This window comes from Aulostomus chinensis, chromosome 11 (genome assembly GCF_037954235.1).
Source record: "Aulostomus chinensis isolate RoL2024-O1b breed Wild chromosome 11, RoL_Achi_v1.0, whole genome shotgun sequence".
NCBI lineage: Eukaryota > Metazoa > Chordata > Actinopteri > Syngnathiformes > Aulostomidae > Aulostomus > Aulostomus chinensis.
In genome coordinates this window covers 12,134,920-12,161,231 of record NC_141330.1, presented here as the reverse complement: position 1 = coordinate 12,161,231, position 26,312 = coordinate 12,134,920, and the positions used below count along the sequence as shown (strand labels likewise).

Genomic DNA, 26,312 nt, shown 5'->3' with positions numbered 1-26,312 from the left:
CAGCAATTAAACCACACGAAATTGCTGGTGTTATCTTCTGACCAATCACATCTGTATCATCAGTATTTCAGGGATTTTGCTGTTGTAGAACAGGATCCTACCAACATTTTTTTTCTTTTTCACATAAATGTCAAGCACATATTACAAGAATTGCTTCCAAAGCAATATAACAATATAAACATAAAATGAGCTAATCCTCAAAATAGCTCATGAGTCATTCATCTTGTTACCGGCTGATACCGTACACCACCATATAAGCCACAAGAAAGCTGTTTTCATACATTATCAATGCAAACAGATCCTTTTACCTCCCGAAAACATTTGGTGAAAGTTCAAATTTTACCAGCCATGAATAGATTACCATTGGGTTTTTTTAAATCTGGTGACTGAAGCTAATTTTGTGCTTTGTGTCATTGTATTGTTACCTTATTGCTCTATTTGTGCTAAGATGTTGTAGGATATAATCAGAATAAAACATCACTTGGTAATATGAATCAATCATTGGATGATTAAGATTCAAGGGGGGAGGCATAAATGTATGGTCCAAATGTCTGTAGTTATTCCTCCCAACGTTGAGACGTTTTAAATTTCAGCCTGATGGTGAAAATTCAGGATCACCATTGTCAATAGGATTGATTGATTTGAAAACCATCTGTACTGATTTTGGTTCCAGCCCACTCAGTACACATAAGATATCCTGCTGCAAACGTTTGATTAATGACCTGCTGGTGACACAAAATGAATTCAGGGGATCGCTGAGTCTGTAGGATTCATCCTGTGGACACCGTGACAGCTAGAAGTTTACCGATAGTCATATTTCAGTATCTACAAACACGTTGTATTCTAGGGTTTCCTCCCTTTTAAAATGGGTAGCTAAGGATTTTAGTCATATAGGTAGTGGCTTGTACTGTCTTGTTGTCAGTCTAAATAGAGATGAGCTTATCCGCTCTCATCAGTCACCTGTAGGTGCTTGCTACATTGAATGTTGGCTATCTTTGTACACTCTCCCAAAGAGGAACGTTTAAAACTAACCTGTAATTGCAAGATGTATACATACATGATCATATATGCTATTACTTCCTCACTCTCCTCCATTGTCCTGATCCTTGGCTGGCTTTCCTTCCTCAGAGGGACTATACTGCACTCTGCAGTCAAGGTTATGACCTGGAAATGTAGTGACCCCAGCCTCTGTGCCCAGAGCATGTGTGTGCTTCGGCCGCTCCATAGAGAGCAACAGAGACAGGGCTTCGGGCCGCTTTGTTCTGTTTCACTTCCCTAATATTAGCCTGCGCCTTGTTCTGCTCCAGTTGAGGCATCACAACTGTTCAATCACCGCTCCCATCAGTGTTGTCTTGGAAACTGTCGAGCCTATCAAGCCCATATGACCTGAGGACAGCTTACAGATCTGATTTGCTCTATCTCTAGTTTTCCCTCTGAAGATGCCTCAAAAAGCAACATGCATTCAAGTAGACGTTCGTTATCATAGAGCAGATGTTCAGAGAATTTTCAAGAGAATAAACCAGGAAACACACAGTGAGCAAATAATGTCAGCAGTTCTTATACGTACTTGGAGCAAAAAAAGATACAGCCATGAGTAACACATATCATCCTCTCTCACTGGCATTTACTCACACAAAATGATCTCCCTGTTATTTTCTTTGGCACATATAAACAGGAAATGTTCAGGCTCCTCTCTCTCAGTCATAAATAGCATAGTGAGTGAAGCTCTGGATCCTCCTGTGAAAAACACTGGTTGTGCAATCTCTAAAGGTGGCTTAAGCCTGTGGAGAAGAAAAGAGGATATGCAAAGAGACAGAGAAGGATGTGGGGGGGGGGGGATAGTGTACTTTTAGGGAAGTAGTGATGGCAACCACTCTTGAAAGGAGAAAACGGCACTAAGAGAAAAGCAGGGGATTGGGGGGTGGTGTAGAGGTGGATTAGTGAGCAACAGGGAGAGAAAGAGGGAGATGGCCAGGATGGAGATACAAAAAGAAAGATAGAGGAAACGTGATATGTTAATGGATTAGGGAGAGAGAGTGGGAATGGAGGTATGGAGATTTGTGTGTCTGTTTAATGTCATACAGATCCAGGGTGTTTAAAAGAGACTTCAAAGAGAACAGTGCCGAACAGAAACTCAACTGACACACATTACACACACATACACACATTCAGAAGCGGGCCCCGGGGCTGCAGTGCGCGCACATGGGAGAAGTTTGCCTCGAAGGCTTTTTGCCAGAAAGTCTTTCTAACAGAAAGCCAAGCAAGAGAGCCTTTGTAATACGTGGTTAACAGTGAGAAGGATTCTATTTTAACCCAAACGGTTATATTTTCCTAAACAGGATATTGTGTTGTCTTATTAAACAGTGGCAGAAGCCAGAAAAGAACTTCAGAAAATAATCTACTTATAAGTATATGTAATAAATTTTAACAGCAAACAAAAAATTTCAAGTCATAGCTAAAAAGCCCACGCAAGATTCTAAGAAAACCCACCGAGAACTGCCGGTATCATTGCAGGGTTTGTGGCTGTTTATATTTTCTCACCTCAATTCTTAAAGGTTTTCTGGGCTTTTTCTGTCAGAAAGCTTTTTTGGTTGAAGTCTTTGAGGCCAAGACTACTGCATACACACAGAGGACACCTGACCCAATGCGCCCACTGCCATGACTGATAAGAAATTCAATGAATAGAGAAACGTGGCTAAGATACGCCTCTTGGAGAGCGATTTGTCAATGTTGTAATCAAAGAGCTTGTGAAAACCAGCTGACATTCATCTAACTGAATATCAACATGAATTTTGAGCAGGAATATGTGTGAGGTTGTCTTTCATGGACTCTTCTTTGTGGCTTTCTGTCTCCCACCTGGATCTTTTATGTCTGTGTGCCAAGAGAGATGAATAAGCTAGGCGTGTCTCAATTTTAGCTGTGTTATCAGGTTGTGTCATGTTGTGCGGGGGTCAAGTGAGAACTGTGTCATCCAGCAGCAGTCAGACGAACAGTGAAGGGAAGGACTTGAGAGGGAGGGATGCGTTTCAGGCTTCCCGCTGTTTTTGGAATTTTCAGAAGAGTTATCCAAACAGATACTTGCAAATTGCTGAATTTATTTGAGGGAACTGTTCCAAGGCGTTTACAGAAATTAAGCAGAATGATCATTGTGGTTGCACTGTGTATCATTGTTGTGGTAGGAATGCTAAAAGAGTGAGGAAAAACCTGGGTGTTTTTGATTTGGCATTCAGGAAAAACAAGTTATAATATATCAAAGAACGAAAAAGAATTGAAGAAATAAATCAAATACGGTAGTCTGAAAGATAAAGTCGCATGCTGGTATTGTATTGCAATTTGTTGTTAAAGCACTCAGCCATCACCCTTGTGTTCACTGCGGTGTGCGTGTGCGTGCGTTCAAGGGAGAGAGTGGAATATAACTACAGTCAAGAGTATGAAGACATTGCCCTGATAGTACTGATGATAACGCTATAGAACCTACTGAGTCATTTTTCCTCTCCTCCCCGGCTCGCACACATTTGTCTTCCTATACAAGAGGCTGCTCATTGACATAATGCATTCCTTAGCCTGAAACCATCACAACCAAATCACCTCACAACCCTCACCCCAGACTAAACCTAAACAAAATCCAGCCCTCAAACAAAGTCTTAATCCTCAAACAGCCCTTTGAAGGTCTTTTCTGAAGTGGACCGGCCAAAACTACTGCGTCACTACTTAAATCAGGGTCACCTCTGTATTTAAACTGTATGGCCTTGTCACACAGTAGTGCCCATGTTAATGACTATTTATTTCATTTCTCATTTGAGGGTGGGTTAATACAAGTAAGAGGATTATAGTAGCTATTTGCAGCTGGGCCACAACCTGTCTTTTTTTTTCTGACATCCGTTTTCTGTTTTATTATATTTTTGTATTTTGAACCCTAACCCTGGAAACATTGTATATTTGCCCTTTATGAACACATATGTCAATGTATATTTAATGCTCCACAGCAGAGGGCATTTATAGAGTGCTGCAGGGATAACATATGTTTGAAGGCCAACCCGTAAGTTGGCGTCAACATGGGTTCTCACGGCCATAAGCCAATTGGATTTTTACATTGAGTTTTGAATTACTGCTAAAATAAGATCTATGGTGAACAAAATTTTGTCAGACTTAAGTCTTCTGTTTGCAAGGCAATCCTCACAGAAAAATTATCATGTTTAAGAAGGCAAACATTGAGAAGTACGCACGCATTCGGATATAGAACAAAACGTTAACATATCTTAAGCTAGTGTTAGCTAAATACCTTATTTCAGCAATTAAACTGAAAACCATTTCAAATCTCCCAGTGAATTTGAGACGAGGGACATGGACGCTGAATGATATAAATATATTTTGAGTTGTTGGACTCATTCTTGTGCAAATATTTAGATTGTTATATGTATTTTGACAATGAATCGAAAATCTTTGGCTCCATCAGCCAAAAAGTCTGAGCAAAAGAAACTTTGGGAGAACAAGCAGATCTCCACTGTAGTTTTCTGCTTTGCCCAGCACTTTGTACTCCTTGAATCCTATCAGGTGGAATTTAGAAACGCTGCTCTGCAGTTCTCCATCCTAAATAGCTACTAAGCAAAGCTAAACTAAGCTAAGCTAAGTTAGCAATGCACAAACACCTTTTTGTCTCCCAACGGCATGAGGAAAATCACCATGGCCAAATTAATTTTCTCCCCTCTGCTTGTGCTGCTGCAACCTGAGGGATCATTGAGGCAGAGAATCAGCCAAAGAGGGAGAGTTGGTGCTGGAGGAGAGAAGGAAAGGGGAGCAGAGGAATTTTAATGTGCCTGTGTCTGTCTCTCGCTGCCTGCCACAGAAAAGCAATTACTGTCACAGCTCCCTCCTCTCTGCTGTGAGTGTGTATGTGTATTTGTGCTTATCGATGTGTTTGTGTGTTAGTGTGTGACTGCACTTTAGCACCCAGTGATTTGGTATGTAACATACATGGAGGGTAAATTGGTTTGTACACTGAAGGTTAATTAGGAAGTGGTTCAGAGGATGTTGTTGTAATTTTTATAAATATGTCACTTGCACCTTGAATACAGTTAAAACATTTCTTAGATTACATAAAATATTCATCCAATGAGACAAATGTGAATTTTCTAATAATGGCAAACATTAGCCTAAACATAAAATTTTTACAAGTACAATTATTTGAATTGTATGGATTATGGCTCTTATCTGTCTTGGCCTTTTCAGCTTCATCATATTGTATACTTTGGTAATGTTTAAGGTGATTACTCTGCTGTGCTGCTACTACAGCAAAACACTGCCTCCATTGTACACGATTTACTCAAGACTTTCAGCATCTTGGCTGAATCCCCCAAAAATTCCTTAAGATGGAAAGTGAAGTTTCTAGAGAAATGAGCTTGGAGGAATTGGATTGATTTCCCATCTCATTCTCTGAAACCGTCAACTGGATTGTCTTCTGGATCACGTCAGCATTCTCATTTATCCATACACACTTCCTCCTTCACACTGTCATTCACCAGCGTGTCTTCAGCTCTGCGTCCCGTGGTATAACATCTTTATGTCCTGAATCACAATAGCAGTTTTAATATTTTAATACAATTGATTGTGCATCATCTGGTTAGGAAGTGATAAACAGGACTGAAATTATGATTTTACAGGTACTTGGTCCCTGGCATTCTGAATTGAGGTCTGAACGGTTTAGGTAATGAAACCAATTTGAAAGTGACCTCATAGTACTACAGGTGTTCTTCTGGGCTGATGTAAGACAGAAATGCAACAATACCCACATGTTCATCATTAGACTTGTTCTGAATGTGGAAGCGACTACTTGGTGAGGTGCATTATAATCAACCAGCAGATAAGAACCGAGTCAGACAGGTGGTGGAAGGATGTCTGGAAGGAGGGGTGGTGGTGGGGGAGGGAGATGGGAGAGAATGGAGTGATATCTTCAGAGTTTTGGAAAAGCCTATAATTGTGTCAGCATCTGAGGGCTCACCATCAGCCCTCATTTCAAACAGAGCTGAAATATTTCTCTCCTTTCATGTCACATTTTCAGGATGCGGAGGTTTGCCTACTGTAAAGTGGTTCTGGCCACCTCGTTGGTGTGGGTGATGCTGGACATGTTCATTCTGCTTTACTTTAGCGAGTGCAACAAGTGTGATGACAAGAAGGAGAGAGGACTGCCTGGTAGAGATGGTGAGTGTATATTTATGCACACACACACACACACACACACACAAACACACAACAGTCGGTTGAACATCTGTATATGTGCCTTAACTGCAGACACCCTGGCCAGGCCACGGGACGGGCCCGGCGAGGGGGGGAAGCCTGTGGTGATCTCAAAGGAGAACCAGGAGAAGATGAAGGAGATGTTTAAGATCAACCAGTTCAACCTCATGGCCTCTGAGATGATTGCTCTCAATCGTTCACTGCCAGATGTCCGCCTAGAAGGGTGAGCACCATCCCCACAGCAGATGTCCCGGGCCCGATATTTTGCTCCCCATCCAATTCCGATTCTTCGATACTGAGTGTTTAGAGATGCCAATCCAGTATGCTGATGCACAGTAATACATTAAGTACAGTAATGTTTTTAAAGCCAATCTGATGTATTTACACGACAGGAGAAGAGCTAACAGGGATGTCCACATCAACAAGTTAACCAGTCATTAGCATTTTAAGGTTAATGTCATTAGTTAAATGATTAAAAGTTTATGTTGTGAAAGACTCATAAAAGCTTCTTATCACTTAACTCATTAACCCAACAACATGTCAGGTGCAAAACCATATTTCAGTGAGTCAGGGAAATGTACTGGAAGGTAATAATAACTGCTTAAATTTATTTAGCACATTACAGAGATTCAAGGTCACTTTGTGAAAGTGAAAGTAAACAGCCTGACTGATAGTATACAATCTGTAGAGTGTATATATGCAGTTAGCAAACCCACTTAAAGGGAAGCTGTTGTATGTTTTCCTCTTTTCTGACCTATAAATATCACTCCAGTGTCACATAGTCGTGTTAAACAATGTGTAAGCGTCACATATTGAGCTACATGCTTTTGAAGTAAGCCCTGCAGTCTGTGTCAACTGGCTCTCCATGCTGTGTATTACCAGCTTTTTTCTAAACAAGTGTTTTACTGGTGATGTCAAGGCATCCCGGACTTGCATATATGGGCATGCTCCCTCCAAGCACCCAGCCCTATACACAGCTTTGGAAATTTTACTGCTGCGAACTGCTCACTTATAGTGTAACTCTGTGCAAAGGCTCCAAGAAAATGTTTCAAGTGTGAGGAAAAGTGAACTTTATTTAGCTTTTCTGAAGACAGAAGCACCAGGCAAAGGGGATAGGGTTGCTTTTTCCAGGCCAGCAAAAGAAACATAGCTACTTGTTTGTTAGTTTGTTTGTTCACTGCACTTCACCCCAGACTGTTTTTATAACCTGGGCCAGCGCGAGGCTGGATTAGCAGCTAGTCTTGGGCTAAAGGAAAATGCTGTTCCTTCATTACTTGGTTGTGTTGAAGAGTCAGAAGCCCAAACTGTAACATTTTATCTGTGGCCTAGTTGTGTTTGTTTTGTGTCAGAAGTCGGACCACGAGGGTTGTAATGAATTCTCTCATTTCCTCTGAACTCCTGCGAAATGTGGATGGCGGTTCACCAGCAGTCTGATTTGCCAGACCAATCACAGCGGAGTGGGCATGGTGGGAGGTGTACATGGTGGGGGGCAAAGGGGAGTGACAAATTAAACGGAATGTTTTGCTTTAAATTGCAAAAAGCATTAAGATACTTTACATTTAAGTGTGAACCCATCAGAAACAGAATTAGTGTGTTACATTGAATAAGGCTAGTATTTCTGGGAAGCTATTCTCCAGAGCTACTAGCCCATTGGTTCAAACCCCTTTGTCCTTTCAGAACAGGAAATGCATCACGCTCGGGAAGTAGTGATGCCGTTTTTTTTAAGCTTGAAAATAAAAGCACATTAACCCCTGTGCACTTTGCTACCTTCTGCTGTTTGGCTTTTATTTTGCTTTAATGGCAATAGAACTACCGGTAGATATTATTTATTTATATTATATTGTGTGTGTGTGTGTGTGTGTGTGTGTCTGTGTGTCTGTGTGTGTGTCAGCCAGCCAGCCAGCCAGCACTGGTGGCTTCAGCTTGTGCAGTCAGAACAGCAGACTTGTGTCCAGCAGCTTGGACCAGCCTGCCTTCCAATAACCTTTTGGCCTCCTTTTCGCTTCAGAAGAGCGTGCATATATCTGTATTGAAGGTTTTCAGAGAGAAAGGGAGAAATACTGACTGGCAGTCACAAGACTGACAGGCAGGGGCACTTGCACACTAGACAGGCAGGAAAGAAAGAAGACATTGATCCGTGAAATGGGATTTAGTCTTTGAGTGAGAGTTGATTACTAGGTGTGTTTTCACTCAGCCTTCTCTTCGTCTATCTGCTTTTCCAATTAGGAGATAAGACAGAGTCAATATCGAGGGAATGTGTGGTGTGTGTAGGTGTGCTGACGTTTTTGTTTATTGTGTGTTTGTCACAGGTTATGGGAAACCTGTGAATTAATTCATCAAAGCTAAGAGGTTTGCCATGAAATTGTTGAGTGTAAACTCACTAGTGGTTTATTTTCATCATTGTATTGGCAGTGAAGTCTTTCAGTGTTTAAAAAAAAAAACATGGGAGGGAGGATGGGTTATTCTGCTATTTATTCTGCTATTTGTCAACCCTGTGTCTGCTCGCAAATTTGGTTGGGTGGATCTGTATGTGAACAGTTTCCATGACCGCAGCCTTCAGAAACCATCACATTTCAACCTCTTTTACATTCTGACTGCAGCGTTTTTATGAGACGGCATATGTGCATCTGTGTGGGTTTGTGTAATGTTGCAAGAGTGACGTTATTTAATCAGAACCAACCCGTCCACCCATCTTGACTATCCCCACAATCCTGTAACTGGAAAAACAGTCATTACACCAAATTTGCTGTTGCCAAACGTTGCTCCACCACCCTAATATTCTCATCATGTGACACATTGACATGAGTGTCTCTGAATGAGTCAAAACATGTCAGTTTGGTGGAAACACAGAGGCCTTGTTTTGCATCGGTTACACAGCAAAGCTCTTGTGTGCAAAGTGGATAGTCTCGGTTGTTGTGTTTGTGCGTGCAAAAGAGGGAGGAGAAAAACAATGAAGTGATGTGTATAAAAACCGAAAGACTCAAAGGGTGTCTGTATTTTTACAGTGAATCATCTCGCGTGCTCATCAACCTCCTGAATATGTGCATGCACATCAGAATCGCTGTTACTTAACATGCTCTTGAGACTGCTGCAGGATGGAGGATATTCTTGACCTCTCCTCTGTTGCTGTTGCATTCCTTCCGCCAACAGCAGCAGCAGCAGCAGCAGCAGCGGAGGCAGGACGTGTTGGTGAGCGTTTGATTATCAGGAGGAGGGAGGGATTTGGCAATAAAGACTGTATTCCATTTGGCTTTTAAGACAACTGAATCTGTCGGAGGAAAGAATCCCTCTGGTTTCAGTTTTGTTATTAATGGCCAGCTGTCGCCTTTTTTGATTTTTTTTTAAACAAAACAACTACCAGGATTTGTGCGGTCAACAGTTAGTCTAGGAATAAAAAAGTTTTTTAAAAAGATGCTGGAAATTTGCCTCACAAATATCTGAATATTGGAGTACATGTGGTTCAGTTAAGATTGACTGAAATAAATTCCCCTGGTTGATATTGATTTACTCTAATATGTTTTTATATTGTATCAAACTAAATACCTCATCATTAATTTTAGTTAAATGTACCGTGGTAAAAGTTTGGCTTGGATTTCTAAACCGATGTTTCGGAGAATGAAAATATTCCCCACAGGTGTGGACGAGTCATGATAATTTACTGGCAAAACGGTGTACACACCCTGAAAAATAAGAAGTATTTCAATCTTCAATAGAAACAGAAGACTTGGAACGGAGAGCCTCAGATGAAGGAATTTCAGACGGACTTCTGAAGACTAAAACGCTGTTGAGCTTTCCATGGGATTTGTTGCTGATTACAAAAATATAGGAAATATAGACTTATCCTTTAATATCAGAGAGCATGAATGTAGGCTTCATGGCGAGCAGCCTTTACTTGGGTTTTTGACCTAGTTTGCATGCCAGATGTGTGCCCACCCCGTTCTGTCTCCGTGACAACTCGTGTTGTCCAATGAAAATAACGTTGATTACATGATTATTGGAGGCAGTTCATAGTTAATGTCATGTGTTGTGCAAATCAAGTAAAAGCTGATATGTGTATTCATTGAACTGTCACCAATTGCTGACAACCCCTTGTAGGAACATTTGTGTCGGCAAGGTAACTGTGATTCTAACTTAGTGCTGCACCATTAGTTCTTTAATCATGTTATTCACCAAAATAATTCTTAAATCTTGCAGAATTACATTTAGTTTTGTAAAGGATACAATTCTAAGTCAGATAGTATTTATTTAACTTCGTATAATGTCTTTTACCTAATAAAACAATGTTATTTTAAAACCAGTGCAGGAGAAATGATTGGTCTGCTATTTCTTTTTTATGCTACTTTAAGAAGTTGGTTTATATGTATTAAGAAATACAAATTTTCAAAATAATCAGTAATTTGGGTAGATTTTTCTAGTTTACCAAAAAAGGTTAACTCATCATACCCCTCCTTCATTGTATTGTAAATCACACTTTTGTACATAACAATCCTAATAAAACTAAAAGGTTAATTAGCTGATATTACACATTAGCAAGTTAATAAAAAAGCTGTTAAGTTCTGTATCGTCGCCTCCGTAAAATAATCGCCTATGTTATTTTTTTCACGTTTTTCAGAAAACTCAAAAAACTGGGAAAAAAACTGGATCATAAAAAGTTGTTTTAGGCACACAAAAAAAATTGGCAAGAAAAATAACTTGTGGCAATTATTTTATGAAGGTGACAATATATTGTTACAATAAGAGAGCTACATAAACATTTGCGTTCATATTGCATAGGTAACTTGCACATCCAACTGTGAGCTAAATGTTAAAGAAGTTGATCAGTTACGTTCTTGTTAGTCATTCTGATGTGTCAGGAAAATAATATAGATGATCAAAATCCAACCGACTCAGTAGCTATTCTTAGATCACGCAGACAGATAAATCTATCTGCTCTTGTCTCCTCCGGTAAACACTACAAACTCTCTTATTGAGAGACAGACAAGCAAATCAAAATCTGACAGAGGGGAGCAGGCGTGCTATGATAATGAGTCACTCTCTAATTAGCATCACTAATCATCTGTCATCGCGCTGCCCCACAATTTCTGAGTCTTTCTCTAAATTTAGGGATTAATGGTTAGTTGCTCAGCCATTATTCACCCTCTTTGTTTAGGGGATACTTTGACGTTTAGAAAAATATTATTTTTCACGAGGCCATAACTGACGATCTGATTCATGCACTGATTCCGTGACTGACTAATGTGGTTTAGTTGATGTTCAAGTCTGTTCAGTGTCCTCTCGCTCTGCTCTCTCTTGTGTGTAGACATTATTCAGCTGCAGCGCTGCCTCTTACAATAGCACAGAGGCTGGATTGTGATGCCTCTGCTCGAATTTCTTCCTCCCTTTCTCACCTCCGTTTTTGTCTGTCTCACATGTCTACAACTTCATTTACTGCACACGTTGTTTTCTTTGTATATCTGGAGAGTTTTGTCTGGTTTGATTTGCTATCCACTTCTTCTTTGGCCATGTTTGTTCTTTCTTTGAATGGTTAGATTTTCGCCTTGTGTCCATATGTGTAGGTGTATAAGGTATCCCATTGAAAGTCTGTTTTATAGTAGATAATGTTGTGATTGGTTTGTATTCTCTCTGCAGGTGCAAGAACAAGTTATACCCTGACAATCTTCCTCGAACCAGCGTAGTGATTGTATTTCACAATGAGGCATGGAGCACACTGCTGCGAACCGTCCACTCCGTCATCGACCGCTCTCCTCACACACTGCTGGAGGAGATTGTACTGGTGGACGATGCCAGTGAGAGAGGTACACACATATTCCAACACACATGGGATTTTTCCCTCAATGCGTGTGATTGTCCCTCTTGTTTGAGGCTTAACCTATTTTTTTTTTCTTTTTTGAGCTACTGTACAATTTTACCAGGTTTATGATTGTGTGTCTGTGCTGGTACCCAACAACGAGTCAGCATATACCGCCTGTGTGTGCCACTTCATTCTGTGCAATGCTGTAATCCCTGTTTGGGGGAGATTAGGTCTTTAATTCGCCAGCCGCAGGGATTACACTCTGTTATTACCCTCAATCCCCCCACCCCAGTCGCCACCACACAGCACCATTTCATCCTATGGGACCTCAGGTTTGACAGGGCAAATGGAGGGTGAATGTTTCAGAGCAGTCATGCTAGCACACAAGCACAGTTACCTTTTCATCTGCGTGCAGAAATAGCGTGTAATCCAGCCTCTGTTGTGCGTGAGTGTTTATTATTATTGTTTGACACAGAAGCGTGTGTCTTTGTATGTGTGTGTGTTAGATTTCCTAAAGCGGCCATTGGAGCAATATGTGAGAAGGCTGGAAGTCCCCGTCAGGGTGGTGAGGATGGAGCAGAGGTCTGGACTCATCCGAGCTCGCCTTAAGGGAGCGTCCATCTCCACTGGCCAGGTGTGTGTATGCCCATGTGTCTTGCACTCCCCAATAATGTCCTGTGGCCACCAAAGCATTCCTCCCTGCTGGCAACACAGCTGATTTTTTTTTCTGAAGGCGCTCAGCTGGGAGTGCTTTAGAGCCCTTTGGAGGGATTTTTTTTCAGCTGAGATGCTTTATTGGCTATGATTAAAAGTATCTGCAAGTAAAATTGTCAGCACAATGTAAAGTTCCACACAGGGCTACACAGCAAGAGATGACGCACCTGCCAGTGTGTGATTTGGTGAACAGGGAATTGCCAGATTCAAGCTCTCCTTTTTTGTTCAGCACTATCACAGGATTTGTCCCGCCCCTTCTCCACTGTGATTGGAGAGGTTTTGTAATTCTTGGTGGGCAGAAAAAGACAGCAAATGCTCTGTGGTTCCAAATGCTGCTGGCATTCATGGCATAGAATAAAAATACGATGCTCCCATAGCAAACTATTACAAAGATACACTTGGGTGGACCCGAACCTTCTATGCATTTGATATATGTATTACAGGAACGGTCTTACGTTTTCTCCCCATGATTCTAGGTCATAACCTTTCTGGATGCTCATTGTGAATGCACAACAGGGTGGCTTGAGCCTCTGCTTGCCCGCATCAAGCAGGACAAGTAAGAAATACACACACATAAACACACTTTTACACATCAAAAAAGATATACACAAACCATTGACTTGAATGAAATACATCAACCTATTTATGTCTGCAGGGGGGCTCACCCTTATGTTTATTAGATGCTCCATTACTCATTTTGTGTTTACTGCTTCCAGCAAGCAGTCTTTCTCACACACACACACACACACGCGCGCGCGCACACACACAAGGTTTAAGAAGTGTAATGAGGGATGAGTGATGGCTGATGGGATGTCACAACGTGGTCCATTATGAAAATGCATTAAATTCTGGGGGTACCACGCCTGGCAGATGACCACTCAGTGTTATGAACAGCAGGCAGATATATTTGGGCATGTTTGTTTGATGCCTCTGTGTGTGTGTGTGTGTGTGTGTGTGTGTGTGTGTGTGTGTGTGTGTGTGTGTGTGTGTGCGTGTGCGTGTGTGTGTGTGTGTGCGCCCATGTGCACACACTTTCTGCAGGAAAACAGTGGTGTGTCCAATTATAGACGTAATCAGCGATGATACATTTGAGTACATGGCAGGATCTGACATGACTTACGGAGGCTTCAACTGGAAGCTCAATTTCCGCTGGTACCCTGTACCCCAGAGAGAGATGGACCGCCGTAAAGGAGACCGCACACTGCCCGTCAGGTGGGTAACTGAGCAGGATTCATGAGTTTAACTCTACATTTTAAATGTTCTTGCAACACGGTGTACAATCTTACCTGCTCCATGGGTGCTGTTGACCCTTTGCGTCCGACTCACTTCACTCAGCTGTTTAAAGTAACTTATATCCTCAGAACTTTCATTCTCAGTTGAGCCATCATATTTCTTCCTTTACTTTGCTGCAGGAAGATCATAAAATGTTCTAAAGGCAGGGATAAGAGCAAAATCCTCCTCTGCTGTTGAGTTCAATATGTTTATAGAAGACTTCCTTTTCAATTCTCATGGCCTTGGCCTCCAAACTACAGTCAGACTCTCTACTTCTGCCTGTCTATCATATCTTCTTCCTGCTCTTATTTTTAAGCTCACCATTATTCAAGGTCATACACACCTTTTGTAACACTCTGCACCCCCTGTTTTCAGTTGCTTTTCCCAGTTCTTTATGACAAACTTTTCCCGTGGGTGTGTTGTATGAGCAAAATAAAAAAATGATTTGTAGTGACAGGGCAGGAAATTAAAAAGAACTTAAGCACCAATGCAGCACAGAAAAAGACCCAATATATCCCAAAGCACATTGTACATTATTTCTTTACTTAAATTCTTGCAGATTTTTCAGTTGAGCATCTGTGTAGATCATACAGCAGAAACTAGGCTCAGCTGCAAGTGTTTTAATGACCATCAGGAGAAAAACAGGCGAGCCAACTGATCCTTTTCATCAACACTCCATTCGCTTTCATTTGTTGTGACACATGTCGGTGGTGCACCTGAACAGAGCTGTAAATGACTGTTTGTTTGCATGTCAGCCAAATTATATTCCAATAGAATAAAATCCCACGTTGGTATTAAATGACTGCGTATGTGATTTCCTTGCGTTGCTTCTCAGTAGCCTGCAATTGCACAGCTAGCTCCAGGGTGTCCACTAGCTTACTAGCATGTTGCTGTTTCAATCTGAGGATCCTCCTAGGGTGACGGTACAGTCAGCAGCTAAACTGGTCTGGAAGGGGAACATTGTAATTTACCGTCCTGTGCAACAGTCTGTGGTCACGTTGAAGCTTTACAGCTATTACATATATTACAGGTCTGAAGATGACTTGTGGATTAACCTCTAAACAAGATGAAATATTTTACTTTCTGAAAAAAATATCATGACAGTGGACTGTACCTCAGTTTGGCTTTCAAAATACTGTATATTTCTGTGCCTCAGTAGCTTTTAGGATGTTTCAACTGTGTTAAGAAGTTATTTTTTACCTCAATTTAAGGTTTTGCTGGGATAAGTTTTTAAGCTAGTGATTTTATTATAAGTTGGAGTAAATGTGCATACATGTAGTATTATTTATATGACAGTCATTAAACTCCCATATAAAAGTCCAGGGGTAAAACAGGTGAATTATGTCTGTTTTGTGTGATAATGCTAGTATTTGTCTCGATAAGTAACGTATTATTTTGAAATCTCAGCTTTTGGACTTAAGATATATAGGTATTGTGTCTTTTTAGTAAGTGAACCAGGAAGTTGAATGAGAGCAAAAACAGGCAGCAAGGAGGAAGTTCAACTATTCTGTGAGGAGACAAATAGAAGCTGTCATGAAACTATTAAAAGCTGACACGACCAGCACAAAAACTGAGAGAGCAGCCAAAAACGGAGTGAAAAAGAAAACAGCAGAGTGAAATGTCTCTAGATGCTGAGTGAGCTTCAGAGACATTAGTGCACTGATCTTAATTCATGCTGGTCTCCGCTGTAGAACTCCCACCATGGCAGGCGGCTTGTTCTCCATAGACAGGGATTATTTCCAGGAGATCGGCACGTATGACGCAGGCATGGACATCTGGGGCGGAGAGAACCTGGAAATCTCTTTCAGAGTGAGTGAACACACCCGCAGCCAATCGACATGACAGTATTCTTCCATGCACTGGCAGGCTTTCAAAAGTGTCTGCTAGGAAGCTTTCAGAAATACACACACAGACACACACATACGCAGACACATTGAACTTGTGAGTTTGACTAAATTCTTGACTAAGAATTTGTCAGGCGTCATCCTGAGTGGTTACAGCACACACAGGAACAACCTGCGTCATCCATCATCACTAGTCAGCGACCCGACCCCCACTAATGTCTATTTGACCCCTGTTTATGTTACTGCATGTTTGTGCTGAAGAAGTTTGTTCTCTCTAACTTCACAGATCTGGCAGTGTGGCGGAACCCTAGAGATCGTCACATGCTCTCACGTGGGTCACGTGTTCAGAAAGGCGACGCCTTACACGTTTCCTGGAGGAACGGGACAGATCATCAACAAAAACAACCGGCGCCTGGCAGAAGTCTGGATGGATGAATTCAAGAACTTCTTCTATATCATCTCCCCTGGTGAGTTGGAATGGATTTGTGTGTGTGGGTGTGTGTGTGGGAGGGGCTGGTTGGGTGTTACTCATGCAGGTATGTATGTTCTGTGCTCATGTGTGGAGGCTAATCTCTGTGGCAGGTGTGATCTATCCATTAACCTGGTGACAGTGTGATATTGCAGTGGTAACCCACCAGTGCGGGACAAGGGGTGGCGAGTAATTTCACGCTACGCAGCATCTGTTAACTCTCACACACACACACACACACACACACACACACACACACACACACTCACAGTGTGAGCGACAACCAAAAGGCAAGCAAAACTCTGTAAATAAAGCAATTCTCATGGACCTGGATTGAACTCACTGCCCCACCAGTCACACTGACACACGTGTCCTGTCGATATCATTTTCCTTCAAAGCACAACCTCTTCAGAGCAGTTAACCTCACAGAGGAAATATGCTTGCTTGTTTTTGGTGCAGCCTGCATAGCTGCAGAATCATCCACTTATTGTCACAGCTTTTCTGGCACAGAAAGAAGATGACTCCCATCTTCATCCAGCCTGCTAAGATCTGATTGGCCCACTTGTTATCAGGGTAATGATTGCAAGGTTTAAAACCAGGATACACAGCTCATTAGTCTGCATTCTATGCAGCCATTAGTCTAGTCTGACCCTGCACTTGTGAAAACACCCATTACATCACTCCAGTATGGAAAAATGCTGCCAACCAACAAACACAACTAGACTATGTGTATGTAGTTTCATGCTGGAGTTACTGTTAATGACCTTTAGGATTGTGTGTGTGTGTGTGTGTGTGTGTGTGTGTGTGTGTGTGCGCGCGCGCGTGTGTGTGTGCGTGTGTCCAGGTGTCACCAAAGTGGACTATGGTGACATCATGTCTCGCACAGGTCTGAGACAAAAGCTTCAATGTAAACCTTTCAGTTGGTACTTGGAAAACGTCTACCCTGACTCCCAGATCCCCAGGCACTATTATTCATTGGGAGAGGTACACACACACACACACGCACACGCACACACACACACACACACACACACAAAAGTCTTCATTTTAAAGATACATGGGTCATAGGGGTGTATCAATTTGTTTTAATGATTCGATTTGTATCACAATTCGTGGTTACCGATAAGATTCAAGGACGATATTGGTTCGTTTTGAACGATACGATCCGAAATCCTTGAAATTAATTCAGTAAAGTTTTATCCAAAAATTCTACCAGCGTGACTGTGAAAGAAATACCTGGCTACTGGACAGTGCAGGTGAAGTTTCCGAGATTCCTGTTGTTTCTTGAAAGGGAATCAGGCGTAAAGTAATTATGGATATAAACAAGCAACAAGTAAACAATAATTAATAGCAATGCATTCACGTTTTACTTGAATAAAGTGCAGCCAACACTTGAGGTTGAATTAACAGGAGCTTTAACTTTTCTGCTCTCATTTTCAATATTCAATACATTTTCAATAAAAGTAGAGTCAGTGCCACCAACATTTCAGCACTGGGTTTACCTGCTACTTTTGCTTTACATTTCCTACAAACAGCAAGCAACTTATTTGGAACAGCTCCGTCTTTGCAAAAGCCAAAGACTGCAATTGTGGCTTGATCATTTCTCGCTCGCCAGCTTCTCCTCTGTCATCTGCCATGCTACGTTTTGTTGTTCTGAAATTAACGCCGCTGCTGGCGCGTGGCGATGATGTCACCGACAGGCAGACCGAGTCGAGGAACGTTGAACATCTTTATCATTAAAAGTACTAAAAAACACATTTATATAAATTCTGCTGTGCTCACATGTAGTGTGTTCTTTCCTAGTATGGATACAATCGATTATTACATTTTAAAACGATGTTAGATGGATATGTTTCATCTGAGGGCCAACTTGCTGAGCACAGATCCATGTAGTTGGCTCATAGGAATATAAATCGATACATCGATGGAGTAGATGACACGCTACACCACAAGTCATGTTTTTAAGCTGAAAGCAGAAGCATTAAAGTGAAGGTTGATGGCGTTTATCCAAAGCTAGTAATAACTGACATGGTCAGTCCGCCTTCGCGTTTTCCTGCTCATCTCATTTTTGTGAGGAACCATCTGCTAATGTGCATTTGAAATGTACTAATTTCATCAGTGTTAGTAATTATTGGAATCCATAATTTCAATTGTATTGGTACAGACTTCTTAATATCTAGTGTTCTGACATCCCTCTGTTGAATTGTGTGTGTGTGTGTGTGTGTGTGTGTGTGTGTGTGTGTGTGTGTGTGTGTGTGTGTGTGTGTGTGTGTGTGTGTGTGTGTGTGTGTGTGTGTGTGCGTGCGTGCGCGCATATTCTCAGATCCGTAATGTTGAGACTAACCAGTGCCTGGACAACATGGCCCGCAAAGAAAATGAGAAAGTCGGCATTTTCAACTGCCACGGCATGGGAGGCAATCAGGTAACACAAGACCATGATCTATCAGTCAGTTTTACATTTAATCAAGTAATTGGTGTGACTCTAAAAGAGAAACCAACAAAAAGTGTTTAAAGATTCCACAGTCCAACATTATGTCTTTGTTTGTTATGATGTCACCGATAAATGTTGGGCAACTTTCTGGATAAACAACAGAAATTGAATTTCTTCTTTCTACAATCGCTTACTGGTTTCATCCCTCCAAGTTTAACTGGAATGCTTCTCCCTCATGCTGATGCTGTTTGGAACAGTGACGTTCCAGTCATGCACTGACCGTGAAAAGAGAGATCTACTCAGCAGGTGTTGGAGGAGAAAACTAGGCAAAGATTTGTTTTTAAACTCTGATTTTTGTCGGTGCAACTCTCAGGTTTTCTCCTACACGGCCAATAAGGAGATCAGAACCGATGACTTGTGTCTAGACGTGTCCAAGCTAAATGGACCAGTAATGATGCTCAAGTGCCATCACCTCAAAGGCAACCAGCTCTGGGAGTACGACTCTGTGGTGAGTGCAGTGGAAATGATGAGGACGTTAATGTGCGAGCGTATGGGAGGAAAACTATAAAAACAGAGCTTTATTTGATGGATGCACGCATTTACCAGATATGTCTTACACAGAGGGTTTGCTGCAGGTTGAAATTAGCCCATTACTCTGTAAAAGGTGTGTATAGTCCTATATTCCCAAAGTTCAGCTCCCCTTTTCCTCTCATTTAAGATTTGTACGAATAAACAAAATGAGCATTGCGGGCCACACCCGTCAGTCGAATGAAAAGTGATGAGTGTGTTGCACCATCATGATCACGAGCTGCAATCTAAGGTTCTCTGGAACACATGAAACATTTGATAACAAGATAGCAAGCGTTAGCACTGACGTTGATTAGAGAAACTAATGCAGCCAAACGTGAGCATGAACGACACCAGAGGTGTTCCACACACAACGCACGACAAGCAAAGAATTTCCTCTGGACATCTTTTTCTACATTGTGCAACTGGAGCTTAGCTTGGAAGTGTTGCTGTTAGCTACCAGAGGCTGGCTTGTGTCTTCTCAGAAATGATTGCAGAGGAGGAAGCTATGAAGGGAAAAAAAAGAAATTGGTCAATTTCCCTCCGCTAACTAGAGCAACACTAGCTGATAGAAACGTGATTTCAACACTCCCATGGGCCCGGAGGCGATCAATCTAAAGGTTGAAGGACGTCACAGTACAGCTATACAACTTTTCACCTCAACCAACCGTGGTTCTGTTTCTCTTTGTCCATATGTTGGAGTCAAAATCAGTTGATTGCCTTCTAACCATGTCACAATAGTGCGGAACTCTAATTCTCGTTGTAACATATGAGAATGTGCTCGGTATTTTACTGCTTGGTACACCAGCACAGAGTAAAACTGCTGATCCCTCTTTAAAAGGAGTCTTGTGTTAGTCTTTAAAAGTTTACAATTGAATCTGGAAATGGGAGAAAGCACGTACCCAGATGTTCTATTTGAGTAACAGTTGTTCTGCTCCGACTTCAAATGAAACAGTAGCAAATAAATGTTGTGACACTGTCGTGTTCCTGCCCTGCAGAAGCTGACCCTGGTGCACGTCAACAGTAACCAGTGCTTGGACAAGGCCAGCGAGGAGGACAGCCAGGTGCCCAGCGTCAGAGACTGCACACACTCACGCTCCCAACAATGGCTGCTCCGCAATGTCACATTACCAGAGGGCTTCTGACCAAACTCCACTCACTCCCAGCCACACACACTCACACACACAGCGGCCCTGAGTAAGCAATCAAGGGAATGTACTGGTTTGTTAAAATTGGGCGCCAGGAATGAAGAGACATCCCATGAAGGCTTGTGGGACCAGAGGAGGTCGGACTGGACGGTACTACCTCTGCCAGAAATCAGAGGGAGGACTTAGTTTGATCCTCCTCAGAATGAGTAAAGACTCCCTCTTGGAGACGATGGATGTTGTTTTACATTTTTTTTGTGCGTTTTTGTTTGTTTGTTTATTTGTTTTATGTTTGTTTTTTTTGTAAGAGATTTTAACCGTGGAGAGTGACTCGCTATTTGCGTGAAACTGAGACCGGCAGAGGCAAGGTTCTTTACTCACAGCTTCCCTGGACAAAGCAGTCCAACCCCTCAGCTCATCATTTTAACGTTTACTGACTGCTTCCTATGACACATGAGTGTGTGCACTTGATTTGTGTGTGTGTGTGTTTGTGTATTCTATGATGAATGTATGCTTTGACAAGGAAGGCTGAATTCTTTTTCTTTAATTTAATTTGTAATGAACTCTGATGAACTGAAGAAGGTTTTGCGTGCGTGTGTGCGCACGTGTGTGCTAGATTATGCGAGAGCCCCTCCTACACTCTCACAGCAGCGTTTGTCTCCCTCTGGTGTTTCTCCTCTGCATTTCACCCTACAGACTGAAGCCTCTCTGCTGAGGATCTCTAAGGGACTGCGCACATGGAAAAAAAAAAAAACACAAAAAAATTAAAAAAAAGAGGACAGAACCTGACGTCTAGAGATAGAGAAATAAGATGTTTGTGATATCTTGAGATTTCTATGTCCAGTTTTTATATGTGTGTTTCTACAGTCCTGTGAGAGTGCCACAGAGCAGTAAGCCTAGTTTGTCTGTCCGTCTATGTCGTCTTTAAAGATGTTTAACATAGAGCTAACACACAGAAACTCTGCATATGTAACTGCCTAATGTAGTGTTGAAGCATAGGGACCTCCCATATGGCACCACACACACCCACACACAAACACACACGTAATGCAAACATATAGGAACAAGGCTGTGCTAGTCTGATTACTGAACCCATTTTTGTCATATCTTCTTCTTAATGACCTCTTTAAAAAAAAAAACTACACTCCAAGGGCTTGTGGAGTGTGTGAATGCGTCAGCGTGAATGTGTGTGTTCAGTACTGATTCCCGCCTCCCACCCCACCCTTCTAATTCTTCCCAGTTTACTCGAACAAGCAGCTCTCAGATTTCTCTGTAGCACCGACTGACAGCAGATCAGTGTATCCCTGCTTCCCTTGTACTAAAGAGCAAAAGCTGCTTTTATTTTCTCTACAGAGCCTTGTGTCTGCACCCACCTGAGGACACGAGCGCCGCGAACGGAGGGAGACACGGCGGGTTCGAATATCAGACAGGTCGCTGAGGTGTGTGAGGTTGAAGTGAGCGCAGCAGCAGCAGCAGCAGCAGCAGACATATCATAAACACATATCTGACTTTACAAACTCACCTGTAGTGTTTCACAATGGTTCAATCATATCTCAGCGAGCCACACGGCTCAACAGATAACATCAGTGTTTCATTCTCCTTTCAACCCTTGGCTCTTTTGATGCATCGCTCGTGCCGCTGCTAGTCAGGGCAGGAGAGGTGACTTCATAAAGAAGGAGTTGTTGTTGTTGTTTTGTTTATTTTCTAAGCATTGAGGCTTTCTCCAGTGGAGGAAGTGTTTACACATAGTCATTGGTTCATCTTTGTTGTGGACGCGGGAGCCAGAGGAGGCCACCGATCGACTGATTTCATGTCTGAGCGAGTGAATGTGCGCTAGGATGTGAGCGTCTTGATTTGATTTGTTTTGTTTTGTTTTATTTGTGGGGGGGGGGGGTTGTCGGGGGAGCAGGAGTAAGGGTTGAAATAAAACTGACATGTCCAGGCTTCCACACTGAGCTGATCCAAATGTAGAAAATAAAAGTGAAAACGTTTACAGAACAAGACGAGATGAATGTGGATTTCTGGCTCTTTTGTTTGTTTGTTTGTCTACACACAATCCCAACAGGAACTTTTCTCAACTTCTCCTCCAACAGTAATGAGGTCAGAGATCAAGGGCATGGAGAGGTACCGTCCCAGCTGCTGAATACACAACCAATCCTGATTCACTCACTGAAATTATCAGTGTTTAGCTTTAAAAAAATCCGACGCCAGCACATCTGATGTCTTATTTCCAGTTTGTTTCCCAACAGCTTGAGGGTCACGTTCTTCTAATTTTGTCACAAATCTCGATTATTTCCTCAGTCACCAAAGAGCTGCAGATCCTTCAATTACGCTGCAATTTTCTCACCGTTGAGTTCAAACTGGAGCCGCGTCGACAGCTTGATGGGTTGAGAGAGAGCGTGGCTATACTGAGCTTCGCTCTTTCATCTTGTTGTATAGCAAATCAAATAGATGTCACTCAAAAACGAGAGCTTGGAGGAAATCGAGTCACCAGGCCTCTGGAACTGGCGATTAGGGTATTTAGTGATGTTTCATTCTGATCACACAATTAATCCAGAAACGAGTTCGTGGAATGAATGATGGAGAAACTGGAGCAAGTGAGACTGAAAGAGTTAATTCTTCAAGTCTTGCCCCCCCCCCCCCCCCCATCAAGAATGTGTTTATCCCCCTCTTCCATGGTTGAGTGTTTGAGCTTCCCTGTGACAAGAGACGACTGTTTTTTCTAATTTGCCGGGTTTGTGACATCACAAAAAAAACGTTCCTGGTCCAGAAGCCAGCAGACGGGAGTGGAACAAGACCCTCTGAGGGCCTCTGGTGAGAAGGGACTCAGCAGCTCAGTGTGAAACGAAGCATGATTCTTTCTTCATATAATTAGAATTGGTTTTAATAAAGCAGAAGTTTAGGTTGCCTTTTAAGGATTTGAATGTGGTAATTATTGTCTTTCTTTGACAAGCAAGGTCCCTCGCATATTCCAGCATTTGCTGGGAGTGGTTTTGTACCTCCCATGTCCACTCCTGTATCCTGCAAAGTTAGTAAATGCAAGTCCGAAACTAAAAGTCCCAACTATTAACAGCTTTAATTTCGGACTCGTGTTTACCTGAAGCTCGTTTCGACCAATGATGTAGCTGGAATTGTTCACCGCTGTGGCATTTTACATTCAGTTGTTTGGTTTGGTTTTTCTTTTTGAACAGCAAGACAGGAAAAAAGGAGGATGTGAACTGTGATCTGTGCTTGAGCTGCAGGAGGAGGAGGAGGAGGAGGTGCGTCCGGGTAGAACACCATCCGTCTTGTTTGAGAAATGGAGCTGCTCTCTGTCTCCTTAATAAACACGTCAGTGCGGCGTGGAAGCTAATGGAGTCAGGCAGCAGATGTGTTTTGGGGGAAAAGTGGATTATTCAGACTCCTGGACGTGATGGGATGAATTATTCATGTCTTAGGGTATGACCTGACGAGAGCCATCAGGAACAACTTTGAGGCAACACTTTTTTTGAGTACACATCTTGAATATTACATGTTTATTCTCCAGTTCCTTTTCAGGGTGCGTCTCCTGTGTTGTAAATAATAGATCGGGATATTTTTATACGACTACAGCTTTTCATCTCCGATCATTCCGGTTGAAATTTTATCTCCTATCGAGCCATAAAACACACGTTAGATTCTGTTGCATTCAGGGGCTTTGATTTTCTTCTGTTTATTTATTTAGATGCAAGAACGTGAAACTCTTGGATGTTCAACAGAGACCTTTACTGTCTAAAGCAGTTGAAGAGAAAGAAACTTGATTAAGTGCTAAACCAAAGAAGATAGTCTTCAAAAACAAACGTAGTACTCTACAACTTGGACAAAGATGGGAAACGAGCATCAAAAAGAGAACCTGCTGAGTTCTACCTGAGTACTAAACATACCTTTTGTCAAAACTGGATCCTCACATCTGCTGCCTTTTGGTCGTTGTGGCGATCAACCTGATGTAGATCCGGGCAAGACTGGGGCCTGACCACTGTTGTTCTCTGTGAATGAGATGAATGATTCTGCTGTTACGGAGGCTCGGCTCTGCTTCATGTGCTTCTAACTTCAGAGGAACTATGTGAAGTCTTTGATCCCAGGAAATAGATCAAAGCTGAATCAGGCCGCAGCCCAAAGGGAAGCAGAGAAAAGACAGAATATTGAGCAGTCTTCCGAGGAACACAGCGAACGTATGAACATGAATTTGTGTTAGTGTTTTATAGATTTTGTTTTGTGAAACAATTTTGATATTCTGTCAAGATAAAATCTGAATAGTAATGGCCTGAAGTGAAAGGCGGAGTGAAGCTAAGGTGTTAATCCTGCAAAAGAGAGACGTTCTATCAAGGAACCCCCTCCAATCAATACATACCAGGAATTAATTTGTTCTTCACAGGAGAACACCAGCAGGTTCTCGGGGTTGCAGCAGCACCCATCAGCCTCCTGTACGGGGGAGACGTTGTGCGTGGCCCCTGGGAGTCATGAGAGATTCCTGTGGAGGTGAGAGTAGAAGAGGCAGCAGCCAGGTCGGTCCATCACACTGAGCTCTTGTACTCTCAAAGAGGTGGCTCACATTAGCTCGGAATTTCTGATTTCCAGAAGCTGAGAGCGGCCGCGCTTTTCGTGACTTTTTCAAGCTTGTCTCCGGATTAGGAGTTTATTATGGCCCAGCAGGTTAATTTATCCACAGAGTTGGTTTTCTCCACGCAGCAAAAGCCTCAACAACACTTGTCTGTTTTGTCTCGTCAACTTGAGGAAACACATTTTTTCCCCTGTTTTCTCAAGATCCATTTGACAGTGCAATAATTAACTTGAGATCTTGAGACAACAAATTCAAGACAAGTCAATAAATGGTTGGCTGACGTCTTTCTAACATCTCTTTTTTTTAATTTCCAACAGACATGGGAACATCTTGGGAAGGAACCTTGAAGTTTGTGTGGTTTATGTAGAAGAGTAGAACGCTTCATCACGTCCGATGTATTCGTTGACATCCTTAGAACAGCACATGTAACTATCGCTTTCAAGTACATCTTGGAAGATTTATTAGTTTTTGTTATCTTACACACACACACACACACAGACACACACAGAAAACTATGCACATTCCGTCTTTCCCCAAACACGGACATCTCACTCACAGCAGTGACTTTGAAAAAAACCCTGTTTTGACCTTAAATGTTGACTTCAGTAAACAGATAATTGTCCTGTTGTTCATGTTTGTTTGGGCGCATCCAGCAGCCAAACTGTAGCTTTCCAAGGATTCAGTATTTATTCCATCCATCTGTCTGGAGCGTCGCTGTGACACACTGACAATCTGTAAAGCCTTCACACACACGCAAACCCCAGATGGCTCAGTGTGACTCAGCTCAACACAAACACACGCTTTAACTTTTATCCAGGGAAACTTCTAATGCTACAGGGAAATGCTAACAATCATGTAAAAATTTATATATATATATATATATATGTGTGTGTGTGTGTGTCTATATGTATGTATATGTGTGTGTGTGTGTGTCTATATGTATGTATATGTGTGTGTGTGTGTATATATATATGTATATACACATATGTATATATGTGTATATACATGTATGTATATATATACACACACACATATATACATATATATATACACATATATATATATACACATATATATATATATATACACTCACATTTAGATTTTTTTTCTTGCCAGTGCTAATAGTAAGTTCAACATTTGAATAATCAGCTGATATTCTCCACTCAGATTTGTTTTGGCCCTTGTGTTTTGATGTTTGATGATGGTGACATTTACCATCATCAGAAAAGTGTTTGTGATTAGTGAGATGAATCAACAAAGAACGAG

The 26,312-nt window shown here is 41.9% G+C and overlaps 1 protein-coding gene across 3 annotated transcripts in view; it reads left to right on the top strand.

Annotated features, from left to right (window-relative positions):
* Positions 1-22,335, top strand: part of galnt1 (UDP-N-acetyl-alpha-D-galactosamine:polypeptide N-acetylgalactosaminyltransferase 1) — a 40,085-nt gene extending 17,750 nt beyond the window's left edge. For all 3 annotated transcript variants that reach the window (XM_086218564.1, XM_086218562.1, XM_086218563.1), the window contains exons 3-14: positions 6,059-6,198; positions 6,289-6,457; positions 11,863-12,029; positions 12,532-12,659; positions 13,216-13,295; positions 13,781-13,951; positions 15,703-15,820; positions 16,142-16,322; positions 17,169-17,308; positions 18,648-18,746; positions 19,129-19,263; positions 20,321-22,335. In XM_086218564.1, the coding sequence (XP_086074690.1) occupies positions 6,060-6,198; positions 6,289-6,457; positions 11,863-12,029; positions 12,532-12,659; positions 13,216-13,295; positions 13,781-13,951; positions 15,703-15,820; positions 16,142-16,322; positions 17,169-17,308; positions 18,648-18,746; positions 19,129-19,263; positions 20,321-20,467 (1,674 nt within the window). In that variant the 5' untranslated portion in view covers position 6,059 and the 3' untranslated portion in view covers positions 20,468-22,335. The remainder of the gene's footprint in view (positions 1-6,058; positions 6,199-6,288; positions 6,458-11,862; positions 12,030-12,531; positions 12,660-13,215; positions 13,296-13,780; positions 13,952-15,702; positions 15,821-16,141; positions 16,323-17,168; positions 17,309-18,647; positions 18,747-19,128; positions 19,264-20,320) is intronic.
* The last annotated feature ends 3,977 nt before the right edge of the window (positions 22,336-26,312 follow it).